Source organism: Coregonus lavaretus, assembly GCF_964263955.1.
Source record: "Coregonus lavaretus genome assembly, chromosome: 40".
Lineage (NCBI taxonomy): Eukaryota > Metazoa > Chordata > Actinopteri > Salmoniformes > Salmonidae > Coregonus > Coregonus lavaretus.
Window position 1 is genome coordinate 12,294,187 of NC_140027.1, and position 15,094 is coordinate 12,309,280.

The following is a 15,094-nucleotide window of genomic DNA, read 5'->3' on the forward strand; positions in this document are numbered from 1 at the left end:
CTGTCATCAAGGCAAAGGGTGGCTACTTTGAAGAATCTCAAATATAAAATATATTTTGATTCGTTTAACACTTTTTTGGTTACTACATGATTCCATGTGTTATTTCATAGTTTTGATGTCTTCACTATTATTCCACAATGTAGAAAATAGTTAAAAATAAAGAAACCCTGGAATGAATAGGTGTCCAAACTTTTGACTGGTACTGTGTGTGGGGAAAAAAACTGTAACCATATAGTCCATCTGTGGATTCTCTAGACTAGCAGTAACATTCCAACTATCTACTAACCCTAACCCTTATTCTAAACCTAACCCTAACCTTACAAGCAGTTGCTTATCAACAGATAGTATCACCATCTGTAGAGCATCTATAACAAAAAAACTAAGAACATATTTGCTATAGGCACGCTGCATGTTGTAAGAAAACACATTTGGCCTGACCTTTCTTAATACACGGGAACCTGAAAAGCTTGACGAGGCCAAAGTCATCCCCAGTCACCAGCACAGCACTGCTGTAGTTGGCGTCCACGGAATTTATGTCTGTGACGTTGGCATACTTGGGCCAGATCCCGTTGACCTCGGGCCCGATGATGCCTGTCCAGGTCATCCAATGGATTCCCTTAGTCTCCTCTTTGGTAAGGAGCTTCCCCGCTATAGAGAAGAGGGAGAAGAGCATAGAGACATGTCACTCAACTGTAAATCAACTGGTTACATTTCTCCAATCCATCAACTGTTTACCAAAACAGTAGCGGGGTGTCCTCTTTGTTGTTGATTGGACTGAATATTGCACCTTTAAGGTGAAGTGTTACTGTACCCTTTTATTGTATTCTTGGATTTTTTAATGGATTTTTTTATTTTTTATTGATAAGATAGTGAGAGGTTATGTCAAAGAGCAGTAGGCCGGAATCGAACCTATGTCGACCCGGTAGACATTAGACCAGTCAGGCCATCCTATTATAATATTTAAGAGTGGTTTTACCTGGCATTCTGTAGAAGAGCCTCTCCCCTGCCCCGTCGTTGGTCTGCAGGAAGCGGCTGTCCACCGACCAGTCCAGGTGGGTGATGAAAGAGGTGGAGTGGTTGCACTCACCCACCTTCTTGTAGCGCTGTGCAACGGCATAGATGTCCACCAGGCTGTCGTTGGAGCCAACCGCCAGGTAAGAGCCGTCCGGCGAGAACTTCAGCTCGTGGACGACTTCCTTCCTGTCTTTGATGTGCACCACCTCCGTCATGTCCCTGGGGACACGGAGGAGATAAAAAGACAACGCATTATTTTACAGTCCTGTTTATTTTTATATTTTTTTACATTACAAACTCAAAACATTTCAGAGTAGGTACCAAAACAGTTTATCATTGTTACAATACATCCCATAAAAAAACTAAAATATTATTATGGTATTACATAGTTGTGTAATTACAGTTTTATCGTTATCAAAACGAATTAGATAAATAGCAGACTGTAAAATACAACATAGTAAAAAAATCCTACAAATCCAGCATAACTGGAAAAAAAAATAGTGCGGAGCATTTGTTCTGGTAACTCACCTGACGCGGAGCACAGTGAAGGAGCCGTCCTTCATTCCCAGGGCAAGCTGAGAGCCGTCATTGATGAAGGAGACGCTGCGTACGGCTTCCTCCATGTTACAGCGGGCAATAAGAGTGTGGTCGGATAAACTCCAGAGCCTGTAACAGAGATACAGAGCATCAAGGTGAAGGGTCAAACAGGGAAAGTAGTGGAATAAGGGGACAGCAGTGGAAAATGATACAACAGTGGAATAGTAAGGGGACAACAGTGGAATTAATGGACAACAGTGGAATAACCTGGACAACAGTGGAATACGTGAGATGGCCCTCTGTAGATGAGAACTAGTCCATTTTAACAAGTTTTAAGAGGCAAGGGAAAGATTATGGGTAATGCATTGCATACTGTTATGACATGGGAGGGGAGCCGGACACGCTTCAGCCTGGTGTTAACTGTCAAGACACGTTGAAATGACTGCCACCTGTACGTCCCTAAAATACATTTCAAAATCTATGCAGCCATCTGAATACCCTTGCTTTTCTTTTTCTAGGATAGTCACCTCATGCCGTGTCCTGGGATGATATGTTTTTTGGGGGGACAGATTAAAGGCGTTTTGGAATACCACTTACCTTACTGACCGGTCGTCACTGCCGGTTACGGCCACCGGCTGCTTGGGGTGAAGGTCGAGGGCCCAGAGTTCGCCCTCACTGTGACCCTGCATGAGGAGCAGCGGCTTATCCCGGTCTCGCACCATCACCTCGAAGATTTCACTGTCCTGGGTGCCCATCAGGACCCGGTCGGCCTTCCAGCAAACACTACGGATTGACAGACCTAGGAAAATAGGAATGGAAGAGACAGAACAAATACACTCAGGTCTCCCTTATTAAAAGGAGGCCTTCTGACATTAATGGTAATTCCTGGATAAGATAAAGAAAAGGTTAAATAAAAAATAAATACTATTTTTGCGCTAGGAAGCTCACCACACATCAGCTATTGCAGTGGAAATTAGGAATTATTTATGCCAATTAGGGATAAGGGGATAATTAAGTGGCCATGATGGAATGAGGCCATCTTGGGCATTTAAGCCAGGACACCGGGTCAATCGTGATTTATCTAAATGATCAGTGATGAAAAATCTCTGCACTGAACAAAGTTCCTTGTGATTTTTCACATCCCACAGTCTGTTACCAGACGCTACGATGCCAGTTATGTTACTTGCGTCTGTCCACGAGAGATTACTGGCCCACCAACACCACGTCCAGCAGCATCCAGGGACCGACCAGGCTCAACAGAGCTTAGCTTCTAAGGCAAGCCAGCAGTGGGTTGCAGGATGGCATTTCTGACTAGATAGGAACTCTACCCTACTCTATGCCTTAGATTTGTTTTGTCGCTGGCTTACACACAATAACCCATATCGTCAAAGTGGAATTATGTTTTTCCACATTTTTACTAATGAATAAAACATTTAAAGCTGAAATGTCTTGAGTCAACAAGTATTCAACCCCTTTGCTATGGCAAGCCTAAACAAGTTCAGGAGTAGAAATGTGCTTAACAAGTCACATAATAATTTGCATGGACTCACTATGTGTGCAATAACAGTGTTTAACATGATTTTTGAATGACTACCTTATCTCCGTACCCCACACATATAGATAATTGTAAGGTCCCTCATTCGAACAGTGAATTTCAAAACACAGATTCAAGCACAAAGACAAGGGAGGTTTTCCGATGCCTCGCAAAGAATTGTACCTATTGGTAGATAAATAAAATAAAATAAGATACAGGCGTCCTTCCTAAATCAGTTGCCGAAGAGGAAGGAAACCGCTCAGGGATTTCACCATAAGGCCAATGGTGACTTTAAAACAGTTAGAGTTTAATGGCTGTGATAGGAGAAAACTGGCGATGGATCAACAACATTGAAGTTACTCCACAATACTAACCTAATTGACAGAGTGAAAAGAAGGAAGCCTGTACAGAACAAAAATATTCCAAAACACATATCCTACTTGCAACAAGGCACTAAAGTAATACTGCAAAAAATGTGTCAAAGCAATAAACTTTTTGTCCTGAATACAAAGTGTTATGTTTGGGGCAAATACAATACATCATATTACTGAGTGCCACACTCTCCATATTTTCAAGCATAGTGGTGGCTACATCATGTTATAGGTATGCTTGTAATCGTTAAGGAGGGATGTTTTTCAGGAGAAAAAAGTAACAGAATGGAGCTAAGCACAGGCAAAATCCTAAAGGAAAACTGATTTGCTGCTTTCCACCAGACACTGGGAGATTCACATTTCAGCAGGACAATAACCTAAAACATAAGGCCAAATCTACACTGGAGTTGTTTAAAAAGAAGACAGTGAATGTTCCGGAGTGGCCGAGTTACAGTTTTGACTTAAATCTGCTTGAAAATCTATGGCAAGACCTGAAAATGGTTGTCCAGCAATAATCAACAACCAATTCAACAGTACACCCATTTTTATTATTTCAACAACCAATTCAACAGTACTTAAAATAATAAAAATGGGCAAATATTGTACAATCCAGGTTTGCAAAGCTCTTAGAGACTTACCCAGAAAGACTCACAGCTGTAATCGCTGCCAAAGGTGATTCAAACATGTATCGACTCAGGGGGTTGAATAGTTATCAAATCCAGATATATTAGTGTTTTACTTTTCATGAATCTTTGTTACAATTTTTTACATTTTAAATATTTAAATATTCTGTAGATCATTGACAAAAAAAATACAATTAAATCAATTTTAATCCCACTTTGTAACACAACAAAATGCAGTCAGCATCCCAATTGCACAAACTTGAGACATCTGTGGCATTGTGTTGTGTGACAAAACTGCATTTTAGAGCGGCCTTATTTATTTTTATGGAAAGATGGGCACACGCCAACACTCAGACATCATTTACAAATGCAGTATGTGTGTTTAGTTCGTCCGCCAGATCAGAGGCAGTAGGGATGACAAGGCGTTATATTGATAGGTGCGTGAATTGGACCATAATTCTGTTCTGCCTGAGCATAATAAATGTAACGAGTACCAAATAATAATAATATAATATGCCATTTAGCAGACGCTTTTATCCAAAGCGACTTACAGTCATGCGTGCATACATTTTTTGTGTATGGGTGGTCCCGGGGATCGAACCCACTACCTTGGCGTTACAAGCGCCGTGCTCTACCAGCTGAGCTACAGAGGACCACCAAATGAATGTCATAATTGCAACCTACTTTTGTATCCTTGCTCAGTCTCTCGGAGGTCGATCTTAGTGATGGGTTTGAAGTCCACGTCCCACAGTCTCACGCAGCCGTCCCGCCCGCCTGTAGCAAACCCTTCCTCACAGGCATGCATGCTGAAAATCCCTGCCTGTGGAGAAGTTACAGGAAAAAACAGATCTAAAATGTCACCAAGTCAGAAATCGAACAAAGTGCAAATGAAAACGACTGATACATAAAAATGCATGTTGTTACAAAATACACTCAACAAAAATATAAATGCAACAATTGCAAAAGACTTCACTGAGTTACAGTTCATATAAGGAAATCAGTCAATTGAAATAAATAAATTAGGCCCTAATCTATGGATTTCACATGACTGGGAATACAGATATGCATCTGTTGGTCAGATACCTTAAAAAAAGATAAGGGCGTGGATCAGCTAAATCAGTCAGTATCTGGTGTGACCACCATTTGCCTCACACAGCGAGACACATCTCCTTCGCATAGAGTTGATCAGGCTGTTGATTGTGGCCTGTGGAATGTTGTCCCACTCCTCTTCAAATGGCTGTGCGAAGTTACTGGATATTGGCAGGAACTAGAACACGCTGTCGTACACGTCAATCCAGAGCATCCCAAACATGCTCAATGGGTGACATGTCTGGTGAGTATGCAGGCCATGGAAGAACTGGGACATATTCAGCTGTGTACTGTGTACAGATCCTTGCGACACAGGGCAGCTGAAACATGAGGTGATGGCGGCGGATGAATGGCACAACAATGGGCCTCAGGATCTTGTCACAGTATCTCTGTGCATTCAAATTGCCATCAATAAAATGCAATTGTGTTCGTTGTCTGTAGCTTATGCCTGTCCATACTCTGTTCACAACGTTGACATCAGCAAACCACTCGTCCACACGACGTCATACACGCCGTCTGCCATCTGCCCAGTACAGTTGAAACCTGGATTAATCCGTGAAGAGCACACTTCTCCAGCATGCCAGTGGCCATCGAAGGTGAGCATTTGCCCACTGAAGTCGGTTATGACACCAAACTGCAGTCATGTCAAGAACCTGGTGAGGACGACGAGCACGCAGATGAGCTTCCCTAAGACGGTTTCTGACAGTTTGTGCAGAAGAATCTTCGGTTGTGCAAACCCACAGTTTCATCAGCTGTCCGGGTGGTTGGTCTCAGACAATCCTGCAGGTGAAGAAGCCGGATGTGGAGGTCCTGGGCTGGCGTGGTTACACGTGGTCTGCGGTTATGAGGCCGGTTGGACGTACTGCCAAATTCTCTAAAATGACATTGGAAGCAGCTTATGGTAGAGAAATGAACATTCATTTATCTGGCAACAGCTCTGGTGGACATTCCTGCAGTCAGCATGCCAATTGTGGCATTGTGTTGAGTGACAAAACTGCACATTTTAGAGTGGCCTTTTATTGTCCCCAGTACAAGGTGCACCTGTGTAATGATCATGCTGTTTAATCAGCCTCTTAATATGCCATACCTGTCAGGTGGATGGATTATTTTGGCAAAGGAGCATTGCTCACTAACAGAGATGTAAACAAATTTGTGCACAAAGTTAGAAAGAAATAAGCTTTTTGTGCATATGGAAGATTTCTGGAATATTTTATTTCAGCGCATGAAACATGGGACCAACACTTTACTTGTTGCAGTTATATTTTTGTTCAGTGTACAAAATACCCTAAAGACCAATGTATAAAATTAAACTACTAAATACTAGTGTCAAAACATGTATTTCATTACAATTCATGTAATTTGTATTTTCAAAATACAGAAAATACATTTGCAAGTAGCCTCCTTAAATGAGTTATGAAAAAACCTGGTTAACACGCTATGTTCACAACTAGTTTGTCGCGAGTGCTCATGTGTGGAATGCATGGAATTGCGGTTCTTCTACAAAAAAAAAGTGATATTTTGAAATAGAGCCCATCTGCTCAATTTTGGCAGATGGAGGTGTTTCAGAAACCTTAGAATCTGCTTTTTCCGAATCAAAACGTCTGACCTGCATGAACGTCTGTAGGATGATTTGAAAAAGTAAATTTGAGCTGCAATACCTCTGCTTCAACTCTTCTGTCTGAATAGGCCTCTAGTCACAGCACCAATGTGACCAACAGGGTGTCTACCATGGGTTGACTGTGAGCCTCACAAATGTATATGCATTGGCATTAAAGCTAAACAAAATATCAGTCGCTCGAGTTTACAGGTCGCAAGGCATGTGCATGTGGAAAAACAATACTATACAGTGTGATAATTAATTTGACCGTAAATCTTCATGTGTTAGTGAAGCTGCATTCCACTCACTCCATGGGCTGCTTGGACTGTGCGAGCCAGGTTCAGCCCCTTCCAGACATAAATGTCCCCATTCAGCGCTCCAGAGTATGTCACTTCTTCCTTTGCCGTAGCCAGGCACAGAATGGTCTGCAGGTCACCGGTCTTCCCAAAGATCCCCCGCTTGGGTGTCAAGGCATTCCCACACAAGGTCCAGAACTGAGTAAAGAGAAAGCTCACTTTTTAGATGGCTTTTTTTTTTTGGTCAACTGACAATTTTTAAGTTAAACATCAGCACTGGTAATGCTTTATTTTACCCGCTATTTTAGCCCGCTGTTAACCAGGTTGTTAATTATTATGTAATTACTTAATTGCATTGTAATTACACTTGACACAAAAGTCACCATCTTCCATTTGGTACCAGATAGTTATCAATTGTGTTGAATTCTTTGAGGTAAGTACCAGAAAGTATATTGTTACCCCATAGTTTCATAGTTAAAACCTTATAAACACCAGGTAAGTACAAACTTAAAATGGGCTGTTAAATAAAGCACTACCATAGTTACACTATGTGTAGCTCCAATTATGGGGCTCAGGCCTCACCTTGATATGCTTCACCCCACAGCTTACTAGCCTGTGAAGTTGGAATGGATCCCAGGCAATATCAAAGATCTGAAACAGCAGCAAAAGCAGTTATTATGACCTGTGACATTAAGGAACACACCAGCGACACTGAAGAGCTACATTTTCTGTCTGCTTCATAGCACTGACATACACAAAAATGACATTAAAATGACATGAACTCCTTAGTGTCGACAGCGTAGATATTTAAAAAAAATAATAACTAGGTCCATGCATTGCAATCACAAGCAGCACTATTCCATACACGTGCTAACCCTTCCCTTTGAAATGTTAGTTGTTCACAAAAATATATACCATACCCTGTCTGAGTGTCCAGTTGCTGTAGCCAGGACCCTGCCTTTTCTCCAGTCCCAGACACACACTGTGTTTTTGCCATCCAGCCCAACAGAGGCTAATCGCTACACAAGGGGACAATAGAAAACCAATTAGTGGCAAATCAAACCTGCTTAAATTCATCCACTCTCTATGTTTAGGGTGAGCACCCATTCTGAAAAATGGCAGTCCTAAGGAGGCATTTTATAGAACACCGTAAAACCATTCTGAAACATTCTTCAAACATGGGAAAACATAAAAATGGTTTGTACAAGCTACCTTGCCATCTTAGCGTGTCATTATAGTTCCTGCACCCATGAGTGAGTAGACAGTTCTTATTGCATATTTACATATAGGTATAGGGATTACATGTGGTATTACAGGTGTGACAAATAAAGTGGTGTAATATTTTACTTATCAGCAGTTACTGTGTAATGCTAAGTAATCACATTTCCATTATAAAGTAACTACTGTACATTGTATAAATACGTAATGTTAAGTGTTGACAAAACCCTTTAAAACTATTTTTTGGCCTTCTCTCTCAATGAACGATGCTCCAGGGTGAATTTTCCCCTAGGTACAGATCTTCACCCTACACCAAGAAGAACAGCTCAAAGTACTCAATCTAAGCTAAACCTTCTCAAATCAAAGGAGACCAGCTCAAAGGAGTTCCTCACCTGTCCGTCTACATCAAACGCCAGACACGCCACCCCATGTGTGTGCACGTCTCGCAGGATGGACACAGTCTGCAAAGCGTACGTGTCCCAAACACAGATGTAAGGTTCCTTCCCAACTTGTCCTGTGGCCACTTGAACTTTGTCAGGATGCATAGCAAGACTGTGTGGGTTGACCGGAGACAAATAACCATTATAGGCAAGCATAGATCCTTTACAAAAAAACACAGCTTATATGAAACATACTGATATACATAAACATTGGTTATCATGTATTTAACTATGCGTTTAAAGATGGAATCGGCAGTAAGGAAAACAGCACCACTGTCCGCCCCACTGCCGTTGTTCTCGCTTTTCTTTTGTTGACGAAGCGGAGGTGAGGAGCGTGGTAAAAAAATAAAATAAAAAATACAAATGCAGTACATATTCTGCTGTTCTATCACGTGTGCAATGATGTCCGAGAAAAAAATAAAGGTATTTGCGGTTTGCAGTAACTTCTTTGTCGTTGTAATATTGCAAACGGACGTGGCAGTTTCACCATTAAGGATTCCAGTTTTAATTTCCCAGTCAACATCCCGTAAAATGTACCACCATTTTATTTCATCAATTGTAATCCAGATAATATCCATATAATACCTTGACAATATGATTAGTGTTTCATTCCGTGTGAAAATGTAAAAACAATGACCAAGATATTTAGAATTTCATCCATAGAAAGGTCCTTTGGGGGAAGGATATTATTTATATTTGGCATTGTATCCAAAAGGATCATTGAGATCTAATTTATAATGTTGAGGTATTTGTACAATTTTGGACTTGCAGGCCTCATTCATTCAGTATTACTTTTAGTTTGTAGATGCTTCATAAGTCAGCGGCATTTGAAGCTTTACCGTGCTTTGACATAAGTAGTGTTTAGATTTGGATAAAAATACATTTTCAGCTTAGGATAAGACACGTTTGCATCTAAATCTGCACTGGTGTTAATTTTCATTTTTTACAGTTGTGCATAGAGTGTTTGGTCCTTCTAACTCCTTTTAACAGTCTGATGTCCAGCTGTAGAATAGGGAGAGGGTGGGTTGATGCCAGAAGCAATCGATGATTCAGTGGTCAAGCATCGTGCCCACGAACATGAGTAAACTAGCCACGTGATAGCTGACAGACACACACGTAATAGTCAAACCATTTGTTAGGATTTACTCCGGCATAATTGGAAATGCAGATAATGATGTAAGTGACTGCAAGCCAAACAGAAAATCAGTCCTTTAATTCTCAATGTTGGCATCATCAGCAATCTCCACGTCCCCATTGTCAGCAGTTTTTCCTCCTCTGTCTGCTTGCATCGGGCATTGTCACGCACAGATAGAGCTGAACTAGCGGATTGCACTGACACGCATCAGCCCTTGTGCGGACTGGCACATGCTTCCTCCAATTATTCTCCTCAAAGCAAGCCCAAAGGTTGCATGTCATTCTCACGGACAATGAGTGACTGTGTTCCCTATTTAGGACAACACGAAGATAAACATGATTTTCAATGATTTGCCCATCATCTCATACATTTTCCATGAATCCTTAATCCCTAGATGCTGTCCCAGTCAAAACTTGCATTGCACTTCAAAATCATGTCAAGCGGTCAAGTCAACCATTCTTCATGCCTACTACTGGTGCTGGGTTACCCAGTTTAGATGGCCTTTACAAAGCATCATTATGAAAGTGCAAAAAATATTTCATCTGACAGCAGACTGGTGGCATTTAGCTGAAGAAAGAATCCCAGAATGTAGCTTTAACTCCACAAGCCAATAAAAAACTCACCTCTCAGGGAAAAGTGAATGCAGTATGTTTTCCTAATTTCATAGTTATTTTTACTAGGAAACATATCCTGCACTGGTGCGACCATACACTGAACCCAGGCTTGTAAAACAAAAAATTTAATAAATATAATAGGTTTGCAGTTCATCGCATAAGCCCTTTTTGCTCATGGTTGGTGAATCCCCCTCTGGTGATTCCCTCCCTACATTAGCATATAGTCCATTGGTATGGGGAAATGGGTGCTAATTCTGGTGCATATGTCAAGGCATTCGCTTATCCACGTCAACCGAAATGCTTATCAATTTCAATGTAGGCTACATGTAGCATAATTTGAGGCAGCTGTCCAACGTTTGCAAGCATATAAGACTACTTTTTATTAAGTGTTGTAGAACAAATAGGTATTATAATGGTCTTCATTATAATACTACAGGTATAGGCTATATCAATATGAATTGTAAAGTTTAAAAATGACTGCATGCAGTAACTAGCAATGGGCCGTGGTACCACATTTAATAATGCATTCCATTGAGCATGAATAGATGAATGCTGAAATAAATTAAACTATGAAGTCTGCAAATACTTCACAGACAAGCCACTGTATAATAGTAATGTGTACCTGACACAAGGTCTGGAAATGCAACCATTCAACAGCTATGAATTAAAGAAGCGAAAACAGGCAATCCTCAGGACAAGTTGTTTTCTGATTGGATGACCGATACCTCACTGGCCCAATCATGAGGCTCAATTTACATCACATGGTGATGTCAATTGATTAACTCGAAGAGAAAATGAAACAAATGCAGAGATTTTCTATTTTAGCATTCCCAGACACCAATGCTAGCAAGTAGCAAGAATAAACACTAACATAATGGGTAACGCGCACAAACTAGTATAGGATGTTCAATAGCAATGGTCTTGAGTCTGCTGTGTCAACTAAGTAGGCTGGGAGAATCTCAATTGTATACTCTTCACATCCCCTCTCCTTGCCTCCTTCTCAAAACCCATTGGATGAGAAGGTCAGAGGGGAGGGACCTCTGGCTTTCTCATCCAATGGGTATTGAGAAGGAGACGAGGAGAGATGAGTGAGGATGCAATTGAGATCTTCCCATAAACTTTCAAGTAATGTCTCTCTGAAGTCAGTGGGAAAATGGGTGCCTGTCCAGCCTTTACAATGATTGGGGAAACACTGGTTCATGGATTTCATTTTAAGTGCTTCTGATAGTCTGTCAATTAACTCCTCTGTTCAAAAGTAATGTGTTAACACCCATCTATGCAAGTGCAAATCCAGAGGTTCAAATGTTGCATTTCACTAATTTTTCTGGTTCATTTTCACACAGAATGACCCTAATCTAAAAGGTCTGTGGATTAGGGCCTTACATGCTGGAGCAGTGGCTGATGAAGAGGTCAGGACACTTTGCTTGGTTTTGGGGTGCTTGGCACTTTCTCATTCAAACAAAATGATAACTAACATCTGGCTCGTATTCATTAGGCACCAAACAGCAGGAAAAAAAAATGGAAACAAGGAAAGTCTACCTGAACCTGTCCAATAATTAATGCTTGTTTTACTTTGTTTTTCAATGATCTACACTAAAACTACCAACAAACTATCAGCTGCAACTCTGTTGATACACAACAGCTTCCTGGGGTTACAGTTAGGGTTAGAGTAAGGCTTAGGGTGAGGTTTATGGTTAGGGCTAGGGTTAGCTCCAATGATATGGCCTGTCTGGCATTATCACTTCATTGAATGAGAGCTAACATGATTGTGAGGTTACTGTAGTGGAGGTTATTTGGAATTATGTTTTTATGATGAGGTAGGCCTATAGACCTGCCCGCGAGCAGTGTCACCCTCGGCCCAGGTGGGAATTTCCTGTTGGTCTAATGGTTAAGATGTTGGTTTCCTGATTGAGATGGCCGCAGTATGAATCCGACCAGATACATTGGTGCCTAACGTGGGGTGGTCTCTAGCGGAGGTGGTCAAAGGGGGATGAATGTAGTAGAGGTGATTTGGAATCACACTTTCGTGATAAGGTAGCTCTGTCTGCAAATTAAAACCGGTGTCGCACTTTGTCCAAGTGGGAATTTTCAGTTTGTCTAAAGACGTTGGTTTACCAAGTGAGAAAACCGTGGTATATTCGTACATTCATATGTTCAACCAGATACACTACCAGTGTTGTTGCGGTGTGTTAAAATGACATAAAGTAGCTTCAACATTCACTTCTGGAGGGTTAATGCATGACAAATGCAATGCAGAAGTTAAAAGAATCAGACGCTTGTGATGTAGCATGGAGAAAGCAATGCAAATGCAAAGTTACTTGCCGGACGCTGTTTTGAAATGCCTGGACTTCTGGTGGACCGGAGGAATGCAAACCGCAGTCAGTGTGACCCTGTCATGACCCCGGCATAACTTCACCGAGAATTAATATTCCCTGTGAGTGGTTCAGTATAGCAGGGTTTCCCAACGCCCTGAACTGGCACACCTGATTCAATTAGTCAACTAATCATCAAGGCCTTGACAAGTTGAATCAGGTTTAGGGCTACAACAAATACCAATATGTGAAACGTCTGGTGGTCCCAGAGGAGAGTGTTGGGAAGTACTGCAGTATAGGAAGAGTAACTTTGAGGTAACTTACCTGATAATGTCATCATTGTGTCCCAAAAAGAACTTCTGAGTGTGTTCTCTGGTGTTGTAAACCACGCCAACTCCAGCGACGAAATATACAATCTCCTTCCCAGCAGTGTAATACAAGTTGTTGCGGCACTGATGCCCCCTGTATCCATGAATCCATTCCAACCTCAGTTGGCAACGTGGAGCAGTCTTGTCAGCCATGCTTTGTCAGACTATTCGACTATTGTATTTGGCTAAACTGCAATTCAACCTCAACCTCAGATCAACTCTATTCCAAAAATGCAGCAACATGAACACAGAGTAAAATCCTATAGAGGCTGGTCAAGAGAGTATGGCCACTAGTGTGTCACACTATAATGAGCTATCCCTTCTCCCTTGTCTGTTGCCAATCCCCTTTGACATACAGCCTATACAGTGGAGTTCTGCATTAACATGTAGCTCTACATTCCAGTATCATGGATTACTTATACTTGTTACAATCAGATGGCCTCATGAATCAACACGACCAATGAAATTATGTTGCCTCTTCAAATTGCCTTCTATTTAGCATTTTATATTCTACATAAAACCGTTGTTGAACGGGTGAACTATATGACATACATTGATACGAAATAGCCATTATACTGTATACCTTTTTACCAATTCAAGGCATTTAAAATATAACCCGACTACTCTAATCCTATGTCATCTCATTCAGCTATTACAGCTCAATAGTCCTCAATGTTGGCTCACAAAACGAAAGCGTGGAAATGCATGTCAAAGGGTTACACTATCCTAAACGGTTGGGTGCGATATCAGGCGAAAATATGAATATCTGACAGAATGGTATTCGTTCGGGTTTCAATCATAAAGCCATGACAAACCTCTTGACGATTTCGATTGACATCGACCGTGAAGCATTTGCCTTGTGCTTATTCAAGTTGAAATCAACGGATTACAACGCCGAGTTACACGCCGTCGATTCCCATGCAATACAGAATAATTGTATTAGCTCCAATACTCTCGGCGCGTTTCCGTCATTTATTCGCATCCCAAATGATGCTCAACACTAGGTCAACACTAGGTGAGCTGGAATTGATGGGAATGAGAAAGCATATAGAAAAAACGCACAAATTATGATGAGGAAGGGCACAACACACGGAATCGTTATATTATTATTTTTTTCTTAGGGGGGGGGGGGGGGGGTGATATCCTTGGAATAAAGGACTCTGACGTAGGCAGGATCCTCTTCAGGAGCGTTCTCGACGCAATTATTTTGAGAATAGGGGCTCTCGTTGCCTTTACGCCTGCGGTGGTGCTTGGTTACCACGACGCTTCGTAGGCAATCTCCCATTTTAGCAATGGATTCTGGAGCTTGAAGTTCTCTACAGTCATCAAAACCATTACACTTATGGAACTGGCCTCTCCAAACAACTACTACGACCAGCACCAACAAAGCTCGAGCTCTGTCCTTGGAACCTGATAGAGAAATCTTTCGGATGTGCTCGAGCGCTGTCCGTAGTAGATGATAGTGTCATAGAGTTTCTAAACCCAGAGTCGCAACATCGCGGGCCTCCCGGAACGTTAGCGAAACAGACCAAACAGACCAGACCGGGGTTTGGGGTTTGAGGTGTCAAAATTCTAGGAGATATAAGAAGTTATGAAATATATATATATGTATATATATATATATATATATATATATATATATATATATATATATGTATATATATATATATATATATATATATATATATATATATATATATATATATATATATATATATATATATATATATATTGTTGGCACAAAACTACCTCCATACTTCCATTCATTTTTTTCCGTACCAGTTACCTTCAGACGAGTCCCATGACACTTGTAGGGGTCATAGAGCAAACGGAGAACACCATCATGTTCGTGAGAATCTCATCTTTCCATAGAGTGGTCATATTAGTTTTGTAGGCCAAACTGTTCAGACGTTTCAGAAGTTGTTGCGAGAAGATCGATTTTCGGG

The 15,094-nt window shown here is 41.1% G+C and overlaps 1 protein-coding gene across 1 annotated transcript in view; it reads right to left on the reverse strand.

Moving 5' to 3' along the window:
• The window catches only part of eml6 (EMAP like 6), a gene marked incomplete at both ends in the record, with an annotated part of 73,532 nt that extends 60,231 nt beyond the window's left edge, over positions 1–13,301 (reverse strand). The window contains 10 exons of the mRNA XM_084156591.1: positions 439–648; positions 977–1,233; positions 1,543–1,680; positions 2,149–2,350; positions 4,764–4,899; positions 7,074–7,259; positions 7,644–7,712; positions 7,982–8,080; positions 8,672–8,831; positions 13,105–13,301. Of these exons, the coding sequence (XP_084012717.1) occupies positions 439–648; positions 977–1,233; positions 1,543–1,680; positions 2,149–2,350; positions 4,764–4,899; positions 7,074–7,259; positions 7,644–7,712; positions 7,982–8,080; positions 8,672–8,831; positions 13,105–13,301 (1,654 nt within the window). The remainder of the gene's footprint in view (positions 1–438; positions 649–976; positions 1,234–1,542; positions 1,681–2,148; positions 2,351–4,763; positions 4,900–7,073; positions 7,260–7,643; positions 7,713–7,981; positions 8,081–8,671; positions 8,832–13,104) is intronic.
• Positions 13,302–15,094: the final 1,793 nt, after the last annotated feature.